The 20,590-nt window shown below is 38.9% G+C and overlaps 3 protein-coding genes across 9 annotated transcripts in view; 2 read left to right on the forward strand and 1 right to left on the reverse strand.

The window, feature by feature from the left end:
- The first annotated feature begins 201 nt into the window (after nucleotides 1-201).
- LOC111481876 lies at nucleotides 202-8,814 on the forward strand. 5 transcript variants are annotated; one of them, XM_023127464.1, is made up of 14 exons: nucleotides 202-593; nucleotides 2,988-3,062; nucleotides 3,185-3,347; nucleotides 4,088-4,240; nucleotides 4,678-4,751; nucleotides 5,141-5,217; nucleotides 5,303-5,374; nucleotides 7,058-7,126; nucleotides 7,299-7,345; nucleotides 7,465-7,594; nucleotides 7,684-7,752; nucleotides 7,842-7,945; nucleotides 8,104-8,179; nucleotides 8,474-8,814. In XM_023127464.1, the coding sequence occupies exons 2-14, from the start codon at nucleotides 3,017-3,019 to the stop codon at nucleotides 8,654-8,656; spliced, it is 1,263 nt and encodes a 420-aa protein (XP_022983232.1). In that variant the 5' UTR covers nucleotides 202-593; nucleotides 2,988-3,016; the 3' UTR covers nucleotides 8,657-8,814. The 5 variants fall into 5 exon arrangements, with proteins under 5 accessions (XP_022983232.1, XP_022983234.1, XP_022983236.1 ...); XM_023127466.1 differs by having other exon boundaries at nucleotides 202-398; XM_023127463.1 differs by lacking the exon at nucleotides 202-593 and adding an exon at nucleotides 600-743.
- Nucleotides 8,815-16,670: 7,856 nt separating this feature from the next.
- LOC111482196 (HMG-Y-related protein A-like) lies at nucleotides 16,671-18,361 on the reverse strand. Its single transcript, XM_023127877.1, has 2 exons — nucleotides 18,151-18,361; nucleotides 16,671-17,426 (listed from the first exon to the last, which is right to left on the reverse strand). The coding sequence occupies exons 1-2, from the start codon at nucleotides 18,199-18,201 to the stop codon at nucleotides 16,926-16,928; spliced, it is 552 nt and encodes a 183-aa protein (XP_022983645.1). The 5' UTR covers nucleotides 18,202-18,361; the 3' UTR covers nucleotides 16,671-16,925.
- A 1,815-nt stretch (nucleotides 18,362-20,176) lies between these two features.
- Nucleotides 20,177-20,590, forward strand: part of LOC111481464 (THO complex subunit 4D-like) — a 6,052-nt gene continuing 5,638 nt past the window's right edge. Inside the window, exon 1 of one of the 3 annotated variants that reach the window (XM_023126881.1) lies at nucleotides 20,177-20,408. The gene's annotated coding sequence lies outside the window, so the exon portion shown is untranslated. Of the gene's footprint in view, nucleotides 20,432-20,590 lie in introns of all 3 variants that reach the window. The other 2 variants (XM_023126882.1, XM_023126883.1) reach the window with 2 other exon arrangements.

Consider the following 20,590-nt stretch of genomic DNA (forward strand, 5'->3'; position numbering starts at 1 on the left):
TCTTAAAGTATCTAAGAATAGTAAAACAAATCCAGAAAATAATATTCATTAAATGAATTTTAAATTAAAAAATAATATATATATATATTAAAGAGACATTTAATATATTTAATAAAAAAAACAAAATGTTAATGAAGGATAAATATTCGATAATTCATTCTTACCTTAACAAAAATAAAAAATGATCTCCATCCCTTCACGTCCATTTCGGAGCCTCTTATCCATTCTTATCCGTTCTATCATGAAGAAAAAAAATCCATTGAATTTTAGAGGAAATCACATGAATTTCGAACTGGAAGTCAATAGATTTATCCGTGCGTGGTGAAATTGGGAATGGGTAGTCATCATAACGTGTGGACGGCGGCGAATCCATTGAATGTGAAGAAGTTGCTGACCCCGTAGGCCCTCATTCCATCCATTCATTTTCATTCCCATTCTTTGTCCGATTGTGTTGGCTTTCACGGCGCCATAGATTTTGTTTGTGGTTCCAATTTCTTCCCCTTGCGTTCGCTTCCCCTTTGTCCCTCACTACAAATTTTGCAGCTGTTCATCTCCCCTTCCTCAAGTCTAATCTGTTTTGGTCCTTTGGACAGGTTAGTTTTGCAGTTTGCTCGTTCAGATGCTTCTAGATCTACTTTTCATTGATCGGGTTTTCTCTAATCGTGTTTTAAGCTTTGAACTCCTGAGATTGTATTACTACTCATCACTCTACCTTGATCTTTATATTTGCTGTCTTGATGAATGTAAACTCCATTTTTGTTGGTGCTTATAGCTTGATTTTGATTCTTTTCTTATTTGAATTATGCTTGGTATGGAAATTAGTGTTATTGTTTGGATTATTGAACTTTGATTCTGTAATTCCAACTTATTAACTTCCATACAATTATGATCTGTTACCTGAAAGAACAAATTTCCCAAGTGGGGATCAAGCGTTGTGATTTGCAGATTTCTTTGAATGTGATTAACTTTCCTCGATCAGTTGGAATCATAAGGAGTTACTATTTGATTGGTGAGAACTGCCAATGTAGGTTTTAGTAATGGTTTAGATCACATTCTTGGAGGAAATATGAAGAATTCCTTTTGGAGAGCCGAGGAAAAAACTCTTGGAAGTGCCTCAGCAAGGCAAGTGCTACCTTTCCATATGTGAAACCTGAAGAGAGTGTTAGCCCCATCCGTAAAATTAGGTCTTTTACGAAGTGTGAATAGCCGAGACAGTATTGAAATGTGCATCCATTGATTTCCAGCGCTAGGAAATTTGTATGTGTTTGTTTCACAAGGAAACATAACTTTTGAATGAAACTGTGGAAAGTTACTTCTGAGAAAACATTTGTGCCTATTTTAATTTGAAGCATAACCCAAAAAAATGGAGTTCGTAGTTCTATGATCAAGCTCCAATCGAAAAAGGGCTAGATATGTGAACATATGGAGTGTAACAAAAAAATTTCATGTGTCAACCAAAATGTATGCGACAAGTTGGAAAAAATGGTTTTAATACATTCAAGGGAGTTATAAAGTTCAAAACCTTACTAGTTATCGTATTTATCAAATAAGTAGCCACAAGTAAAGCCTCTCCCATAACTACTTAGAACATGCATAGAAAACATTATGGCACGTGCAACAAATGCCTATTTTTTCGTTCGGCAATTCCATTTTGGAGCAAGTTGACATGCAGATGGTGTAAAGTACCTTTATTTTTTAAAAAATCACTTTGATATGCATTGAAATATCTAGTTCCATTGTTAGAGTGTAAAATGTTGATTCTGATATGAAATTAAGCTTCAATTATATCATTAAACTGTTCAAAAAATATCTATCACCTCAAATTGTTACCTAGTATCTACAGATTTACTTAGATTTGTTGTTGCCAGTATCTAGAGATTTATGCATATTTATTGCTACCTAATATCTAGGATTTAGTTAGCCTTTATGTATTCTTTATCTATTATAAAAGTCACATGTACCTCTCTTGAAATTAATATGATAAGCAAGCAAGATAGTTACACTTGCAACATATGGGATAGAAAACAAACATTAGATGAATAAGAAAATGAGCTGAAAAAAGGATGAAATATCTTCTTATATGAAGACAAAGTACGAAATTTCAAGAAATTTTTATCTAGAGTACAAAGTGACGAAAGAAATCAAAATTGAGTATTTCCCAACTCTATGTACTTATCTGTTTGAGAAGGGGTTCAATGACAAAGAAAAGATTATGTGGCAGTCTCGTTTTCTTGATATAAATTTTTTTGGAGAGGTGAAGAAGTGTTGTGAGGAGCTTTGGGAGGCAAATAGATTAAACTTCTCTATGGGTATCTACTGATTGGGCTTTCTATAGTTATCAGCGTGGCATCATGTCTTTTGGAGACATCAAAATATTTGCCAACACATTCTTTGCGTCAAAGAAGAACTAATATCGAAGAAATAGAAAATACTACCTCTTTTTGCAACAAATGACAAATATTTTACTTTCCTTTCTGAAAAGAAGACCCAAGAAAAACCTGATTTTATAGCCTTGAGATTTTCCGATATTCTAATCGTAGTTTAATGGTTAATTTGAACAATCTAAACAACTGTAGAACCATTTCTCACTTTAAGAGTATGTCAGATGCTTTTAGTGTTGGACATAAACCATTGCTGATGGGAGTACTAGCAATATTCTTTCAGAATGGAATATGTAGCATACTCGGTACATCAAGTATGATTATCTATTTTGTGGTTTGTTGTGAATAACAATGTTGTTGAACAGCAGGGTATGGCTGAATTCCTTCTCTTGTGATTGTCATCTAATCAGAACTGCCATAATACTTCATATATAAGCATCCTTTCAATATGAAGGATGTATATATAATTTTTGTGCTCTTGCTTAATTTAAAATGTATCTGTTAGTTTTATTTGTGTATTTTATGTAGAGATCAATATAGAATGTATGAAATATCTTTTTGTGCCAATCTGGCTGTGAGTTATCCTAAGATCACGTTCCTTGCTAGGTTCATTCCTTTTTCTCATTGATCCTTCCATGGCATTAACTGCAATCAAGGTTTCGAGCAGCCCAGTAGTGACCAGTAAGGCAACTTTATCTAATTCTTATGAAGTTCTTTCTTCTTTATCCAAGTCAGAACGTGAAAAATTAAATCCATCAAGCTGTTGAGTTGACATTGGGGAGCTCCATGGATGTCTCTTGCAGCAAAAGTCAAAGTCTCAAGTCATGGGCGGCGGAACTCATATGGAAAACCTTTGTGCTTTACCCTGTCACGCAAACCTGCTGTATTATGCTCCTCAGCAGGGACTCATCATACAGATACTAAAGAATGTGCTATGCCTTCTGATAATCCTGCAGGTTTAAGATGGTAAGATGATGCTGACAATCATTAGTGAATTTTCTGACATGTTTGATTCTAAAAGTTTACTGATCTAATGTTGTCTTTATAGTTTACTATGCCTACGTAATTGGTTGAGATGAATTGTACGTTTTCATTTCCCTTTGTAAGAGAAAAGCATCGAGTTATTTTAAAGAATGTTCTACCAAATTATATATAAGAACTCAAGGGTAGTCAAGTCACCTTCTTAAGTGCAGTGTTATGTTGTTGGGCTTTCCTATGGAGAAACTACAGATATTCTATTCGTGTTACCTTGCTATAATGAATATACTGAGGAATATATCTAAGTTCACTTATATACACGCATACATAGACTCACCTGGGGAATAGTATCAAGGACAACATAAGGAATATGAGCTTTTTACCCCCTTCCTATTCTTAGGGAAGGCAGCTTTCTTCCTTTTTATTCAGGAAAACTATTATTTCAAATGTCTTCCTTTTCCTCTCTCTACTCCTGCCTATTATACGTATAAATGCTTCATTATTTCTATAATCTAAAATATGTAAGTTATTTAGTTTTAGACTTGATATAGCACATTCAATCAATTTGTTGCTGAGCATTTTGCAATCATTTTGAAGTCTTGTATGATTTTGAATTTTGTTAAGATCAGGGAAATCACATAATCAGCGATAGTTGTCGATGAACACAAACTATTATTCTTAGTGATATTTTGAGCTCACATAATAAGATTAGTTATACCCCTCATCAGTACCCAAACAGGAGATGATGAAGATAAGCAGCCGACCGTGCCTAGAAGGACCATTAAGTACAACCCTGGAATAGCTGAAGCCTGTCGGTTTGCGTACAATGATGCAAAATTTGTAAATGAAAGGGCTCGCAATGATATTGTATTGCTTTCTCGGTAATATCCATGTTTCAGAATCATTTTCTTTCGTGGTCGTAATGATGCCTATCTAACTACTTCATTGAAGGTTGTCAGTGTCAGTAGTTAGTATTCACTCTTACCTATGCTTTAGATGCATATGATCGATTCAAATGTAAACATAGAGACATTTTGGATTATTTGATATAGAGAAAAAAATAATTACCCTGGTTATCATGATAAAATGAATTTGTTCCATTTGAATTTTAGAAGAACATGCTCAGGAAAAATTGTGTTCAAAACTTCTATCAAAGTTATATCATTATTAGGTTCTATCTAGTCTTCATGGATAGCTGCTCACACGCTCTTATGATATATGCTTGAAAGTGGATATGTCTGTGTTGGTTATGATGCATGTAAATGTTAGATTTTTCATCCACTTTGAACTTATTTACATATTTTCCTACTATTATCAGTGGCATAATGAGACTGGATGCACGTGCACGTCAAGATGTTGCTGTTCTTGGATCTAAGTTTCTTAAGCTTGATGGTACCCCTTTACATTAGATGCAGTTTTTTTCCTACATCGTGCGCCTGCGTATCTTGTCCTTTGGTACTCAAAAAACCTGGAGGACTATATTTTCATTCATGTTCTAAACTCATCTTTGCTAGTTTTTTGCCTCCAAGAACTTTGGGTTTGGCTTGTCTGCTACTTGTTCAGTCTATGTTTGCCCTCAACATGGATTCTTCCAATCTTCTTTATGATTTTCTTAATTTATTTTTCCCTTTTCATGTCATCCACCAGTAACATTCAAACTTTTGAAATATGAGCTTCCTTTTTCTGTTTTTTTCCTGCATTTTATTTTCATATTTGCATATGTTTTCGTCACTAATAATTTTATAACATAACTTGTAAACTCCTATATTTTTGTTGTTTAGCTCGAGCTAGAGAGGATACAGAAACAATTGACCGTAATGTGAAGAAAAAAGCTGAGCGACTGCGACGCATTGCTACAGTAAGCTTAAATAGATAATTTTGAATCTTATATGGATAGAATATTAAATCCATTTAATATTTATTGAACTTCTCTTCTCTTCCAGGCTTTGACAGAGAAGGCTCAATCTAGTCTGAAAAGTGCTGCAGATGAGCATTGGAGTGATGGAGCCTTAGAGGTACCTTATTGTATCCCAATATTCTTGATTTTAGTTACTCTTGATGCATGCATTTATGATGCAACTGATGCATGCTCCTCGAAAAAACAATCCCAAAACGACCCGATGAAGACAACTCGTCCTACTAAAAATGGCTAATGTCCTTAGTTGCTCTCCTGCAAAGGATGCAACTGAGGACCCATCAAACTAGACAAGGTCCTTGAAAAACTGTCCAAAGTGTTAATTCTTCCGTGGAGGATTTGTCAAGAAAAGAACTTCACTTCACTTGGTAATTTTAACCTTTCAAAGTAAAAATAAATAAAAATATATATATATATATATCTGCAGGAAAAACCTTTGGAAGTAGATAAATCCCCTTTCTCAAGATGAACAAAAGAACCCTCAACCTGGGCAAAATGCTAACAATGTTTGTCGTTTCCCTATCAGACAAGGAAGGACAAAACTATAAATTGAGCTAAAAATATGTGAGATCTCACATCGGTTGGAGAGGGGAATGAAGCATTTCTTATAAGGGTGTGGAAACTTCTTCTTAGCATACGCGTTTTAAAACTTTGAGGGGAAGTCTAGAAGGAAAAATCTAAAGAGAAAATATCTGCTAGCGGTGGGTTTATTCTTTGAGCAAGAAGAACGGAAGCCACTGAGTGATTCCTTATAGAGGAAAGATGGTATAAATAAAGGAAATATGGTATAAATAAGGGAGCAAGGAGCAAAGGGGTTTGTCTTCCAACCATATATCTACCCAAAAATAGGTATCCCTCCCATGACTCATCTCATACTAGATAAACAAAGAAAAATAAGGAAACCCAACGGAGGTAGCTTTCCCCAAATTTTTGGAAGTGCCTTTGAAGGTCCCATCCAAAGACCATTCATGAGCATGGGCACATACTTATTTGCAATGACCCTTTGCCATAAAGAATTGGGCTTATGGATAAAACGCCATAACTACTTGGCTAACAATTCCTCATTTCGGAAACTTAACCCCCCAAGGTGTATAGGCTTTGACATCTTCTTCAACTCCACTAAATGAGACCCATTCCTTCATTGAACTCTTTCCATAAGAAATCTCCCGTAAGCTTCTCCGAAGTCTTACTAACTGACACAAGGATGCTAAACAAGGATTGAACGTAGTTCGGAATCTACCCCTTCAGAGAAAAAACAAGGTCCCAAAAAGGAAAATGAGGGTTGCGACCTAAACAGAGGCCTAAATAAGAACTACAAAAGTAACTTACCTCCCTCCTCATTAATGCTGCCCACCTATTCATCTTGATTGAATCACAGTTGATATCCAGAATCAAATTCTTTCCTCTATTGATCTCCAAACCAGAAATAGACTAAAAAATGACTGAAAACAATTTAGATTCACAAAAACCTCTCCTTCCAACCTGAACAATTCCGAGTTGGGTGATCAAATCATTTGATGGAGTAGAGACTGCAGCGAGAGTTATTTTGGTGGGAATTTGAAGATCGGCTTAGAAATTTGTGGGTCAGTTTTTGGAGGATGTCGAGTCAGTTGGGGTTTACGATAGAATTTATTTGGTGGGTTTGAACAGTACTACCATCTTGTGGAGCAAAGCAGTTTATCTTTTTCTTTTTTTTTTTTTTCTTTTTGGTTGTCGTGTATCTTAACTAGTTGTATGGGTGGAGTTTCATGCATAGCTCTCACTGCTGCTTCACAATTTTCAGGCTGATTTGCGCATGGCTGATTTCCGTGCTAAACAGCGGGCAATGGAAGATGCCATGACAGCTTTAGAGGTAAATCATATGTACAGTGTTCGTTTCTTTTCTTGGGGGTGGAGAGCCGTAAATGATTTTGACTAATTTCCCTAAACTTCTAGTCATTTGAAGTAGTTTTTTTGTTATCTTTTTCCATTTAATTTTTGCTTCCAAGAAAGATTTGACCTTTTTATGTACTCTTCTATTGCAGTTTGTCAAAAATATACATGATATGATGGTGAGAAAGATGTACAAATTGTAAGTTCTTCTTTTACTTGAGAATCTCTCCATTTGCTCCTCTTCTCTCTCTATTTCCCTATAGGAGCCAGGAGGGATTGTATTCGATAGCTAATTAAACTTTTGACATTCATTTGCAGTCCTCTGTCTAATGAACCCGGGTTTCCAATTGCCAATGGCGTGATGGACCGTATAAAACTAGAAAAAAACGGCAAGAGTCTCGATTTCTTAACCGGTGAACTATCAACTGACCGCATTTCTGCTATTCAGGTATTTTTTGTCTATGGCCATCAATAATTGTTCTTCATTTTACAGTTTGTATCCACAATTACAATATTCTCCATCTACTGGATGTATAGGAAATCTATTGGAGCATGGCCTCTGCCCTCTCTGAAGCTGATGGAATTGATTATACTGATCCAGATGAGGTCTGAATTTCTCGACTGTCAATTCTTTGGACAACATTGACAGTGACAAAGGTTTCGATTTGCTCATTAGTTATTTTTATCTTTCGTAGCTCGAGCTGTTGATTAGAACTCTCATGGATCTTGATGCAATGGATGGCAAAAGCAGCGTATTGCTACTTGTAGAATGTTCGAGCTCTCCAGACGAAAATACTAGGTATGCTGATTTTGATTCCTGATGGACGCTGTAATATAGCTTGCTTAGAATTAGAGTGTGTTCTTGGAGATACTGGAAATTTAAAGCCTGTGTTATTTTTCCTATTATTGCTTCAATGGGGTAATAAGTTGATCTTTGTTGTTGTTTTGGTAATCAAGACAAGCACTGGCCAATGCTCTGGCAGCAGCCCCATCCATGTGGACTCTTGGAAATGCAGGCATGGGAGCTTTGCAGGTAACTGCTCTCTCTCTCTTGTGGGGTCTCGTTCATTCACTTGCTCTCGCTCATGCGGATCTAGTTCATTCATTTTCTCTCGCTCATGTGGGTCTCGTTCGTTCACTTGCTCTCGCCCATGTGGGTCTCGTTCATTCACTTGCTCTCACCCTCATGCGGGTCTCGTTCGTTCACTTGCTCTCGCTCATGCAGTTGAAAGCATAGAAGTCTTTTAAGCTAGATTCCAAAGAGCTAATCAAACCGAACTAGCATCATTCTCAGCCTCTGATGGCTGCATGTTTATTGGTTTTGCAGAGACTTGCAGAAGATAGTAACCCAGCAATAGCTTCTGCAGCATCCAAAGCCATCAAGGAGCTGAAGAAACAGTGGGAAATAGAAGAAGGAGACAGCTGGAGCTTTACAGTGAACCAAAAGACCGCCATGGAAGCCAATGAAGCTAATGACGACGACGACGACGACCATGGAGGTCGATTGTGAGAGATCTTATTAGAACCAAAATCTTCACTTGTAGATAGCTTAATTTAAGAGCATAGGATAAAAAAGAATGGAGGCTGCTGTAAAGGAAACTAAGTCAATTCATCTCATGGGATTTTTCTTACAAATATAAGGAAACAGTCCTCTTTTTCTTCATCTTTTTTACCTTTTTCACTCTACAGAAACACCAAACTGCCTTGAAACGTAAATCATTTATTAATTACTTAAAATGTAATGATTTTATCTAAAGTAAAACTATTTATGTGGATAAAGTCAATCATTGAATGCAGATCAGTGAATCATTAATTACTTCTGCATTGTGATGTTTGATCAATAATTGTGGAAATTGATCGTGATGTCAAGGAAAAGCTCATATTTGCTAGGAATAGATAATAGGACGGTTGTGAATGATATCAAAGTCAAATAATAGGGTAGACGCGAGATGATGTGTCAGCAAGGATGCTGAGTGATACAATCTCACTTTTGAAGGCAGTGGACTAGCGATTGTGTGACACTCACTTTCCAACGACAAGTGAGCTAAGCCAATTTATTCTTGTGTCGCCTACGGTCAAGCAACGTATGATCGAGCCTCTAGCCTCGGTTTTAAAAGAAGGTTTTAGAAAACGAGGGTAGAGAGAGATTTTAGAAAGAGAGATTTTTGAAAGAGACGTTATATAAGCAAGCAAGAGAGAGATAACAACGACTTAGCATATATAACCTTGGGTAGGGAGTAATTGACAACTAGTCATATCCCCTATAGTACATTCTGAGACATTTCATGTCTGGCAGGCCTAGATATGATATTTTTGAGGCGTCATACGTCTTAGAACTACAAAAGTAAAAACACTAGAATGAAAAGACATGACAAGGGTTTGGCTTGTCATGGGCATGCGGCCATGAGCAACACACCCTGGACGAGCATGACCGTGACATCCTCCCCCACCTAATTGGTTGACGTCCCTGTCAACCGATTACTTTCAAACCTTGCGATGTGGGTGGCGGCGGAGTTCAGATCTTCGGCGCGTTCCCAGCTGGTTTCCTCTATAGGGAGATTCTTCCATTTGACAAGAAATTCACGAATCGTCCGTACAGGTCTTCCTATCTTCCTAACCCTGTCGGCGAGGATCTCCTCTACTTCTTTTGTTTCTTTTTGCCTCAGATCGATGCTCGGTCTCGTGATTGCATTTCGTTGGTCGTCGTCTGGGTCAGGGTGGTATGACTTCAAGTTACTCACATGAATTACTAGGTGGATTTTCATCCACGCGGGTAGTGCAACTCGGTAAGAGGTAGTCCCGATCTTTTTAAGGACTTCAACCGGGCCTTCATATTTTCGAACTAGTCTCTGGTCCTTTCGGCTGTGAAATCTGATCTGTTCTGGTTTCAGCTTGATGAGAACTTGATCTCCTGCTCATAATTGAAGGGGGCGACGCTTCTTGTCCACCCACTTTTTCATATGCTTGGAAGCCTTCTCTAAATATGTCTGGGTTATATCTGCTGTCTGCTTTCATTCTCTTGTGAAGTTGTGAGCTTGAGAGTTTTTCCCTGCATAAGGATGATCAATAATATGGGGTAAGGCCGGTTGTCGTCCACTTACAATTTCGAAGGGACTCTTTCCCGTAGACGAGTTGGTTTGACAATTGAAGCAAAATTGGGCGACATCTAATAGTTGTATCCAGTTCTTCTGGCGAGGTCGACGAAGTGACGTAAGTATTCTTCGAGCAAGCAATTGAACCGTTCTGTCTGTCCATCGATTTGAGGGTGATAACTCGAGGAGATGTTTAAGGTTGTTCCCAAGAAGGCGAATAACTCAGTCTAGAATGTCCCAATGAATCTGCCATCCCTATCACTGATGATGCTCAACGGAATGCCCCATAACTTTACAATGTGTTTGAAAAATAGTTGGGCTGTGAGTTCAGCCGAGCATAATTTGGGAGTGGGGATGAACGTCGCATATTTTGAGAATCGGTCTACGATAACCAAGATAGCGTCATATTCCCCGACTTTTGGAGGTGTGTTATGAAGTCTAGAGATACACTTTCCCAGGGTCTTGTCGGCACAGGTAGAGGTTCCAAGAGTCCTGAGACTTTGGCTTTCTCGACTTTGTCCTGTTGACAGATGAGGCACGACTTGGTGTATTGCATGATGTCGTCTCGCATGTTTGGCCAGAAGTACCCCTTTTTTATTAGGGTTATGTTCTTTGCCACCCAGGGTGTCCGACCCATAAGGTATCATGACATTCCTGAATGAGCTTCTTCCTCAATTCTCTCGTTCTTGGGACATACAATTTGTTTCCTTTTGTCATCAGAAGGTCTCCCTCAACCCAAAAATGTTGTGTTTTCCCAGCTTTAGCTAGTTCGACGACGGCTTTGGCCGATGGGTCTTTGTGTAAATGTTCCTTGATGATGTCGCGCCGATCCATTGATCTTACTTGAGTGAATATGGGCTAACATGCACAGGGCCGCATGTTCGCCCTTCTGACTCAGTGCGTCGGCTGCTTGATTACTCTTTCCTGCTTTGTGTTCGAACTTGAAGTCGAATTCGATCGACGACTCCTGCCACTGGGCTTGTTTTGCCGTCAATTTTGGTTGATCAAAGAAGTGACAAATGACACCGTCTTCACTACGAACTGTGATCCCAAGAGATACTGTCTCCAGACTCGAAGACAATGGACTACTGCCAACATTTCTTTCTCAGAGACAGTGTATCTATGTTCGGCGTCATTGAGCTTTCGACTTTCGTAAGCGATAGGGTGGTCTTCTTGAATAAGGACCCCACCTAGGGCAAATTCGGAAGCATCTGTTTCTATTTCAAATGGCTTTGTAACATCTACCAATCCAAGGACAAAACCCCTTGTCATGGTTATTTTCAGATCTTCAAAGGCCATTTGACAATCATTTGACCACGACCAAGGTTCTTCAACAGCTCTGTCAATGGGGTAGCTCGTCGTGAAAACCCTTCGACGAACCGCCTATAGTAGTTGGCTAATCCTAAGAAGGACCGCACATCGGATACGGAAGTAGGAACCTTCCATTCTTGGATAGCTTTTATCTTATCGCTATCCATACTAATCTGTCCACATTTGATGACATGTCCAAGGAAGTGGATGCATGTTTGTGCGAATGCACATTTCTCTTTCTTGACATACAGTTGGTTCTGTCGTAGCTTGTCGAACACCAGCTTCAAGTGCAATTTGTGTTCCTCTAGGGTTGTGCTGTAAACCACTATGTCGTCGAGGTATACTATGACGAACTGATCCAAGTATTCGTAGAAAACTTGGTTCATCAACGTGCAGAAAGTAGCTGGGGCGTTTGTCAAGCCAAAGGGCATTACTAGGAATTCGAAGGCCCCATATCTTGTTACACACGTCGTCTTGGGCTCGTCCCCTTCGGCAATACATACTTGGTAATACCCTGATCGTAAGTCCAACTTCGTGAAGTACTAGGCCCCATGAAGTTGGTCGAACAAGTCGGATATTATCGGTAGTGGATATTTGTTGCGTACCGTCACCTTGTTTAAGGCTCTATAGTTTATGCACAGACGCAACGTCCCATCCTTCTTCTTCTGGAACAATACGGGGGCTCCGTAGGGTGCCTTTGCCGGGCGGATGAATCCCGCCTTCAGCAACTCATCCAGTTGCTTCCTTAATTCGACTAGCTCGGGCGGAGCCATCTGGTAAGCGTTCTTCGCTGGCGGTTTAACCCCGGGGATGAGTTCGATTTCGTGATCAATGCCTCTACGAGGTGGTAATGTTTGGGATAAGCTCTCTGGCATTATGTCAGCATAGCTGTTTAGTACCTCATTGATTTCATTTGGGACAGTTTCTTCGGTGGTCGCTACTTCCATCAGTGGTATGGCCATAAATGTAGGTTCCTCTCGTGCGAGTCCCCTTTTCAATTGTATGACCGAGATCATTAGAAGATTACCTGGTTGCTTGATGCTTGCAGGTATTATTGTGGGGTTGCGGTCGGTGATCACTAAGCATTTTGCCAGCGGCATTGGAATAACTTTGTGTTCTAGGAGGAACTCCATCCCAAGTACCACGTCAAAGTCGTCTATGTGAGCTACGACAAGATCTAGCTCTTCTGTCCAATCCCCTATTTTGAAGGGGACTCTTTTGGAAACTCCCACAATAGGCAAGACCTTAGAGTTGACAGCTTTCATTTTTCCCTGGTCCTTTCCTATAGTGAGCCCCAATCTTCGGGCTTCTTGATCAGCGATGAAGTTGTGGGTCGCTCCTGAATCTATCAGAGTGCTTCTGCTCGGTCGAGAATTTATTGTCTCATCTACGCACATGAGCCCTTTCTCTACTATCTCCTTCGGTTCGACCTTCCGTTGGAGGGCTGACAAGAATTTAAGCGCCCCCATTCGGGGATTGTCTTGATCTTCCTTCTTGTCTAGCATAGTCTCGACCCTTGCGTCATTGCTCTCTTGAATGGACACTTGGAGCGCAGTGAGAGAGGCCCGATGAGGACAATAAGATACTTTGTTGGGACCTTTACACAACATGCATTGTAAAGGCGTCGTCGGGTGGTTCCTTTGATGGTAAGGTCCTCGAGATGTCCCCGCTTGGTTGTTATGAGGAGGTCTATCCGTCTATCCACTTGGTCTGTCGTTACCTCCGTTCGGTCTGTTGGGGCTTCCATTTCGATGACCTGGTGGCTTGTATGTCTTGCCCCCAGTGTTTGGGGCTGGTGTCATTCTCCTTTAGGATCCCGCTTCGTTTCCATAGTCTAGGAGTCCCTCGGCACAGGCCATTGCGGCAGCTAGTGTTTGGACCTTGTTCTCGTGTAGCTTTGTTTTGGCCCACGGCTGTAACCCATTTATAAAGAAGAACACTTTGTCCTTCTCTGATGTGCCTCTGATATCTAGCATCAGGGTTGAGAACTGTCTGACATAGTCTCGTATGCCTCCAGTATGTTTCAGGGCTACTAGTTTTTCCATTGCTATATGTCCTGCGTTTTCGAGGAGGAATTGGTCCCTCAACTCTTTCTTGAGGTCCTCCTACGAGTCAATGGTGCACAATCCATCCTCGATATCTTGCACCTTCGTACGCCACCACAATTTGGCGTTTTCTATGAGAAACATCGAGGCTACGGTCACCTTCTTGTCGTCGGTACAAGCCGTTGTGGCTTTGAAGTACTGTTCGACATCAAAGATGAAGTTTTCCAACTCTTTGGCGTCCCGATTCCCTTTGAAGGCTCTAGGATCTGGAAATCTTAGTTTGTTGGACCCTGTATTAGTTTGCCCAGCCGTGACGTTCTCCACGGCTTTCATGGTCACTTCAATTCGAGTGCCCATGGAGGCCATCCTTTCTTGGATGTCGTCGATTGTTGTTCTGAATTCATCAGTTAATCCATTGAACAAGCTCATCATTGTATTTTGTAGCACGTCGAACTCTTCGCCATCCCTCCTTGTGCACGACAGAGCTATCTGGACTACCAGACGGTTTTGGGCTGCTCGTAGGAGCAACTCTTTCTTCAAGCGAGGTCACTCGAAACATCAATTCTACGATTGGCAACCCATCCAGGCGGTTGCCCATTGCGTCGATTTCTACGACTTTCTCACTCAATTCGGTCACCCGTGCTTCCAGGAAGCGGAGGGTGTCAGGGACTTCTTTGAGGAACAACATTTCCTCCTCTATTAGCATAAGCCAGTCAGCTTGTGCTTTAGGTGTCAACTTTGTCGCCGACATGGTTTTGATCTTTACTGTGTCACGGAGCTAACAAAGCTCTGATACCACTTGACACAATCGCACTTTTGAAGGCAGCGGACTAGCGATTGTGCGACACTCACTTTCCAACGACAAGTGAGCTAAGTCAATTTGTTCTTGCGTCGCCTACTGCCAAGCGACGTATGATCGAGCCTCTAGCCTCGGTTTTAAAAGAAGGTTTTAGAAAACGAGAGTAGAGAGATATTTTAGAAAGAGAGATTTTTGAAAGAGACGTTATATAAGCAAGAGAGAGATAATAACGGCTTAGCATATATAACCTTGGGTAGAGAGAAGTTGACAACTAGTCATATCCCCTATAGTACATTCTGAGACATTTCATGTCTGGCAGGCCTATACATGATATTTTTGAGGCGTCATACGCCCTAGAACTACAAAAGTAAAAACACTAGAATGAAAAGACATCACAAGGGTTTGGCTTGTCATGGGCATGCAGCCATGAGCAACACGCCCTGAACAAGCATGACCGTGACACTGAGCTCCCAAAAAGAGAGGATTGGGGTCTCACATCGATTGAAAAAAAGGAACTAAGTGTTAGCGAGGACGTTGGACCCTGAAGGGAGGTAGATTGTGAAATACCACGTCAGTTGAGGAAGAAAAAAAAAGACCTTCGATGATGTAAACTTTATTTATATCAATACCTTAGGGTCAGCCATTAATTAATGATGCATAAGATCCGTCGATAATTAATTAGACAGTTATTTATTAATCAGATGTTCCGTGTTTGTCTTTCTCTGTAATTTGTCTCTGTCTTGTCCCATGCTGCAGAAGAACAGTAATGGTTGGATGGATCCTTAAAACTCAGAACAGAAGCACTACTGAAGCTGAAACACAGACGGTTCAAAATCTCCAATATAAATTGAATCCCATTCATCCATCATTGCCTCATCGTTTTAAAAGTAATGAAATTTTAAAAGTTACATTAATACCTTTAATCTTTCATTAAAAAAAAGTTTAAATTGTTGTTTGTGTTGATGAAAAATGTTTATCTACACCTCTATCACCTCTCTTTTACATTTTCTCTCTCTCGTTTGCTTCATCTCCCGTTATTCTTACCTATTTTCCCACTTTTTTTACATCTCTTCTTAAAGATCTTCTAATTCCTCTTCAATCGAGCTATATTGGCTATAGAAAAAAACTTAAATGTTTTAACAATGTTGTATGTTAGCATATGTGGGTGAGTTAATAGAGAAATCGAGGGTTATATCATAATTTTGAGGACAATCAATGAGGAGGAAAAAAGAACATAAGCATGTGTATTATCAAATTTGTAACGTTGAAAAATTTGTCGATGCCTTGTGCAATTTAAAATTCTTACATTTATCGTGAATGGACTCTAACTCTAATAGAATGGCCCATTAAAGGGAGAGAACTAAGTTACTTATATGACGACACCATTAGCTACTCCCAGATCAAGACACGTTTGACAAAAACGAGCAGGCATTTGGCATGCTCATTTAAACGAGGTACTATCTTCATCAATATACTATAATAAGCCTTTTATAACACCTACCATTCAATACACCCATCATAGCAGTGGGCCAAATGGCCTATCGACTCAGACATTCTGAAGCACTGTCACTTATTAGCCTATATAAAGTTCAAATTCTATTTAATCCTTCAAAATCTTTCCCATCCTGCAGATCTCTATGGTCCTATAAATCCCCAATCCATCTATTCAAAGTACATCCAGTGACAAACAAAAATTGAACTGCTAAAACGTCACTGTTTATTTGGTTATTTAGATACTGTTTATTTGGTTATTTGGATAAGTCTAAAGTCAACGCCTCTTTAAAAGTACAAGAATGTTTTTCTTTGTTTACAAGTGTTGTCTTAACATTCACACTGCTAGATTGTCTTCTTTAGACTTTTTCTTTCAAACTTCTTTTCAAAGTTTTAGGGTTTAAGGTTCAACGTCCTGCTGACACTCGTTCCTTTCTCCATTCAACGTGGGATCTCACAATCACCCCTCTTCAAGACTCAACGAAGACGCTGGTACTCGTTCTTCTATCAATTGACGTGGGATCAGAAACCAATCAAACCTGGTAGGAATTTTCCGTTTGTCTCTTCTCATTTTAACTTTTAGAGCCCTGTAATTATATGTGAAACATTCATCCAATCCCTACCATTCACATTCGTCTAATCCCTACAAGTCAACTACTTTAACCTTACCACATTTGGTTGCAAGCAAACTCATGATGTAACATCTCTTGCTATAGTGACACTTGTGTATGTGTTCATATGGGGTTTCACAAAGGAAGAACAACCAGTCTGATGAGTCATGTTTGAAGAAATAAAGATGTTTTAAGGATTGAAACACTGAACAAATTATGATTAGCACAGGTCAATGTTCACTTTGTAAATTAGAAAGCAACAGAGACTCACAAACCACTACACATTTTACATGAATTACACCCACACCCACATCAAACTAAAACTAACACTACAACTACAACTCCCCACACAGCAACAAAGAGAGAGATAGATACGAGTGAGATAGAGGAAGAGTCAAGATACTACCAATTAACACGGCACTGCAACAATCTATTGTTGAACGCTAACTTCAGTCAATGGACCCTTCACCTTGGGAGGTCGACCTCTGGGCCTCCCACTCGGTACCGGAGGAGCTGGGGGGGTTGCTGGCCGAGGGAATTTCCTTGGCCGTCCTCTCGGTTTTCCAGTCCCAGAAGATACCTTCATCTGCACTGGCTTTGGTGGTTTGGGAGGTTTTGGAGGCGCATTCGGGTCCTTAGGCGGGCGGCCTCTTGGCTTCGGCGGGGATAAAACAGAACCAGGCGGCAGAGGCACCTTCAGTTTTGGAGGCCTGCCACGTCCCCGCCGGGGAGGTGCCGTGGGATCCCTCTTCATGTAGTTGTTCTTCCAGAACACAAGTTCCCCACTGGCTTTCATCATGTTCAAATGGTGCGTTAGCAAAGATGAATGCCCAGTTGGTAAGTTCCCATATGTTGATTCAATGTACTTTGATATGGTGGATTTGTTTGAACCATTGTCACTATTCAATGCCTCGATAGCCCTAAATATCATCTGCAACATTTAAAACGCCCCTCGTTCAAAAATGGTGTTTCAATTTCAACCTTTTCCTTTAATTTTCATGATCCACTTTTATCAGCTTCAATGATTTGCAGATCTAAATTGAAACTTGATAGCCAAATCAATCAGGATTCTTCTTTCTCAGCACTTCAAGAGAATTCAAATCGAAGCACATTTCAAATGAACTTGTTTCCAGCAAATTCAGTTAAATGGCATTAATCTCAAATCTCTTCTGATTCAAACAAAATTCAAAACTCAAAACCATTTCATTAAGGATGATGGAACTGAAGAATCATTCAAAATAAGATCAGAAACACATCATTGAAGAAACTGCAGTCAACCAGAAGCACATTCATCTCATCTCTAACAAGAGCTAAAGAAAATGAAAAAAACTCCGGTGAATAATCAACGTTTCGTGTTTTTTTCGAAAAACAAACGCTCAGATTAGAGAAGAAAATGCAAGAAAACACAAGGAAACAAGGATTTTCTCCTGTTAACCAAATCACCAGAGAACAACAAAATTCAGTAAACAAGACACAAAATCAGAAGAAACCCTAATTCAAGAACAGATTAACACACAAATCCATAATAGATTCAACAAATAGGAGGCAGTGAGACGAAGACGAGTAAAAATTAAGAGAGAAAAAACAGAACATATCATCATTTTTCGTTGATGGATATCAGAAATTGCGGGAGATAGAGAGGAAAACGAATGTACCTCAGGGTAAGGAGGGAGTGATGGAGGTTTATTAACCTCTTCGGCCGCCATTGAAGATTGAAAAAGAAGCTTTAATTTCTGTGAAGCCAACAGAGAAAGAAGGTGAAGAGTCACTCCGAAAGCAGCTAGAGATAGAGAGAGAGGAAGCTACTACTGCTGTTCGAACGAAATTTTGCTCTGTAACTGTTTGATTTGAGCACAGATTTGCAAAAACGAAACAATAAAAAATAAAAAATAAAAAATAAAATAAAATAAAATAATGATTTTGAGTAATTTCTTCCCCTTTATTTTATTATTTTCTTTTGCAATTTTGATGTGAATCGTGAACAGCTGGAATCTTCTAGTGGATGATGATCGGACGGTCTGTATTTCTCGACCGAAGTTCTGCACGGATTGATGACGTGCTACGACCTTGTTTCAAGGATTTTGAAAACCTAGGTTGTGAAGTTACGATTTTACCCCTCTTTATCTGGCTTTTCCAAGCTTGTGAGAACGACGGACAGCCCTCGCACGTGGCAACTGCAACAAACAAAGATTTTTGGAATTGACCTCTTAAATGTCTTTTCCTTTTATTTCTTTCTTTCTTAAAATTACAAGTTTATCCTAATTTTATTTTATTTCTATTTTATTTCTAAATCTACTAATATATTTGGTCCTAAGTTACAAAACCAAATATCAATCCGTCACGACGAAAACACGAAATCAAACACACCTAACTGATGTCCCAAATCGACACTTCTCTATGATAGTGCAGCTTTCGAGCATCTTCCCAACTGGACCGATACCATAAGAGCAGAGAGAGAAAAAAATAGCAAACTCAAATCCACCCACATAAATAAAATTGTAGCTAAAACATTTATGTTTTTTTTATTTCGGGTTAGATTTAAAACTTTTAATCTCTTAATATCAAGTAAATTATTTTAATAATTAAAAGTATTTTTCCGGTATTATGTGAGATTTTGAACCTATGATCTCGAGGAAAATAATAGATGTCTTAACCACTAAGTTATGTTTGTGTTAGCATTTTTAGCCATACATGCAACCCTAAATCAATGATGGTAAGTGACGAGCTTCGTAGCTCTCAAGTGTGGAAAAACACTCAATTTTTAATCAAATTCATCGTGTTTTTATATGAAAATAATTTAGCCTTCAAAAATCGAGTTGAAGTTTGCCCAATAATGGGGCAAGGAAATGCTACAAACATTATTGGAGACAAAAAAAAAAAGAAAAAAAAAGCAAAGGATCCGATATGTAATACAAACATTTGGAGCCCACGAAACTTATAGCGGTGAACACGAGTTCTTTTAACATATTTTGTTCTCACTCATATAAAGTTTAGGAAAATTTTTGAGGTCATCCACCCAACATAAAATTGCTTCGAGTAAAACACGCTTAATTATAAAGTTTTTATGATCGAACCACCAAAAAAGGTGTATTTCGTTAGTATAGGTACTGACTTTCAATTCTTTTTAGTCATCCTATTCTCAAGATCGCTCTCATTCAAATGTGGACTCGGTTCATGCATATACCCCTCATTTACTCGGATGTCACATGCCCACTAGCTTATGCATTGGTTCGTCCTCTAACCACATTTTACTGGGGGAGGTATCACTTTGTTACAAAGTTAAGCGTGATTAGTTTTGAACAATCATGTGTTTTATATCTCTTTAAATGTCGGAGAGATTCGTGTTGCTATATAGGAGACAATTTTCACTTTAAAAAACGGTTTAAGACAAACAGATAACATGATCTGGTCATATAAAATGCAGTAAAATTGTCGTAAAATTGTAGGGGTTGATTTGGCAGTGAATAATTATATTTAAAAGTAGTAAAATGGATAATGGAAAGAAAAGGAAAAAAGAAATATGTTAAATAGATATTATTTGAAGGTCTGCGGAAGGGTAATTTAGGCATTTCATTCGTAGGTAAACTATTTAAAAGATTATATTTCAGGAAAATCAGGAAAACTAGGTCAAATTTCAATAATTTAACAACAGAAAAATAGACCATTTTTTGTTTACAAAAACGCAATTGTAAAATCCAAGGGAAGAACAAAAGGTTTATCGTCTTCTTAGTCCCGAAGGAAAGTGTCTCTCAGGCCGCAGCCGCAGCCGCCGCCTCTTGCCAGAAGAATCTCAGTTTCTTTCATAAACGCCCTATAAATCCCACACGGACGGTGTCTCCTTCCGACGTTATCTCCTCAGAATCCTCTATTTGACCTTGTTGAAATTCTTATCTTCGCTCTCTCTCGCTCTCTCGCAAGTCCTTCGACTGTTTTTAGGTATTGTTTTTCTGGTAAATTGTATTAATCTCTTTATGTTTTTATATAATTTGGTTATTATGTGGATTTTTTATGCTGATATGCTGTTTGGTTAGGTGTCAATCGGACTCTTGGATGGAGATTTTTTTTTTTTTTTTTTTTTTTTTTTTTTTTTTTTTT

The sequence above is a fragment of the Cucurbita maxima genome, unplaced genomic scaffold (genome assembly GCF_002738345.1).
Source record: "Cucurbita maxima cultivar Rimu unplaced genomic scaffold, Cmax_1.0 Cma_Scf00007, whole genome shotgun sequence".
NCBI classification, from domain to species: Eukaryota; Viridiplantae; Streptophyta; class Magnoliopsida; order Cucurbitales; family Cucurbitaceae; genus Cucurbita; species Cucurbita maxima.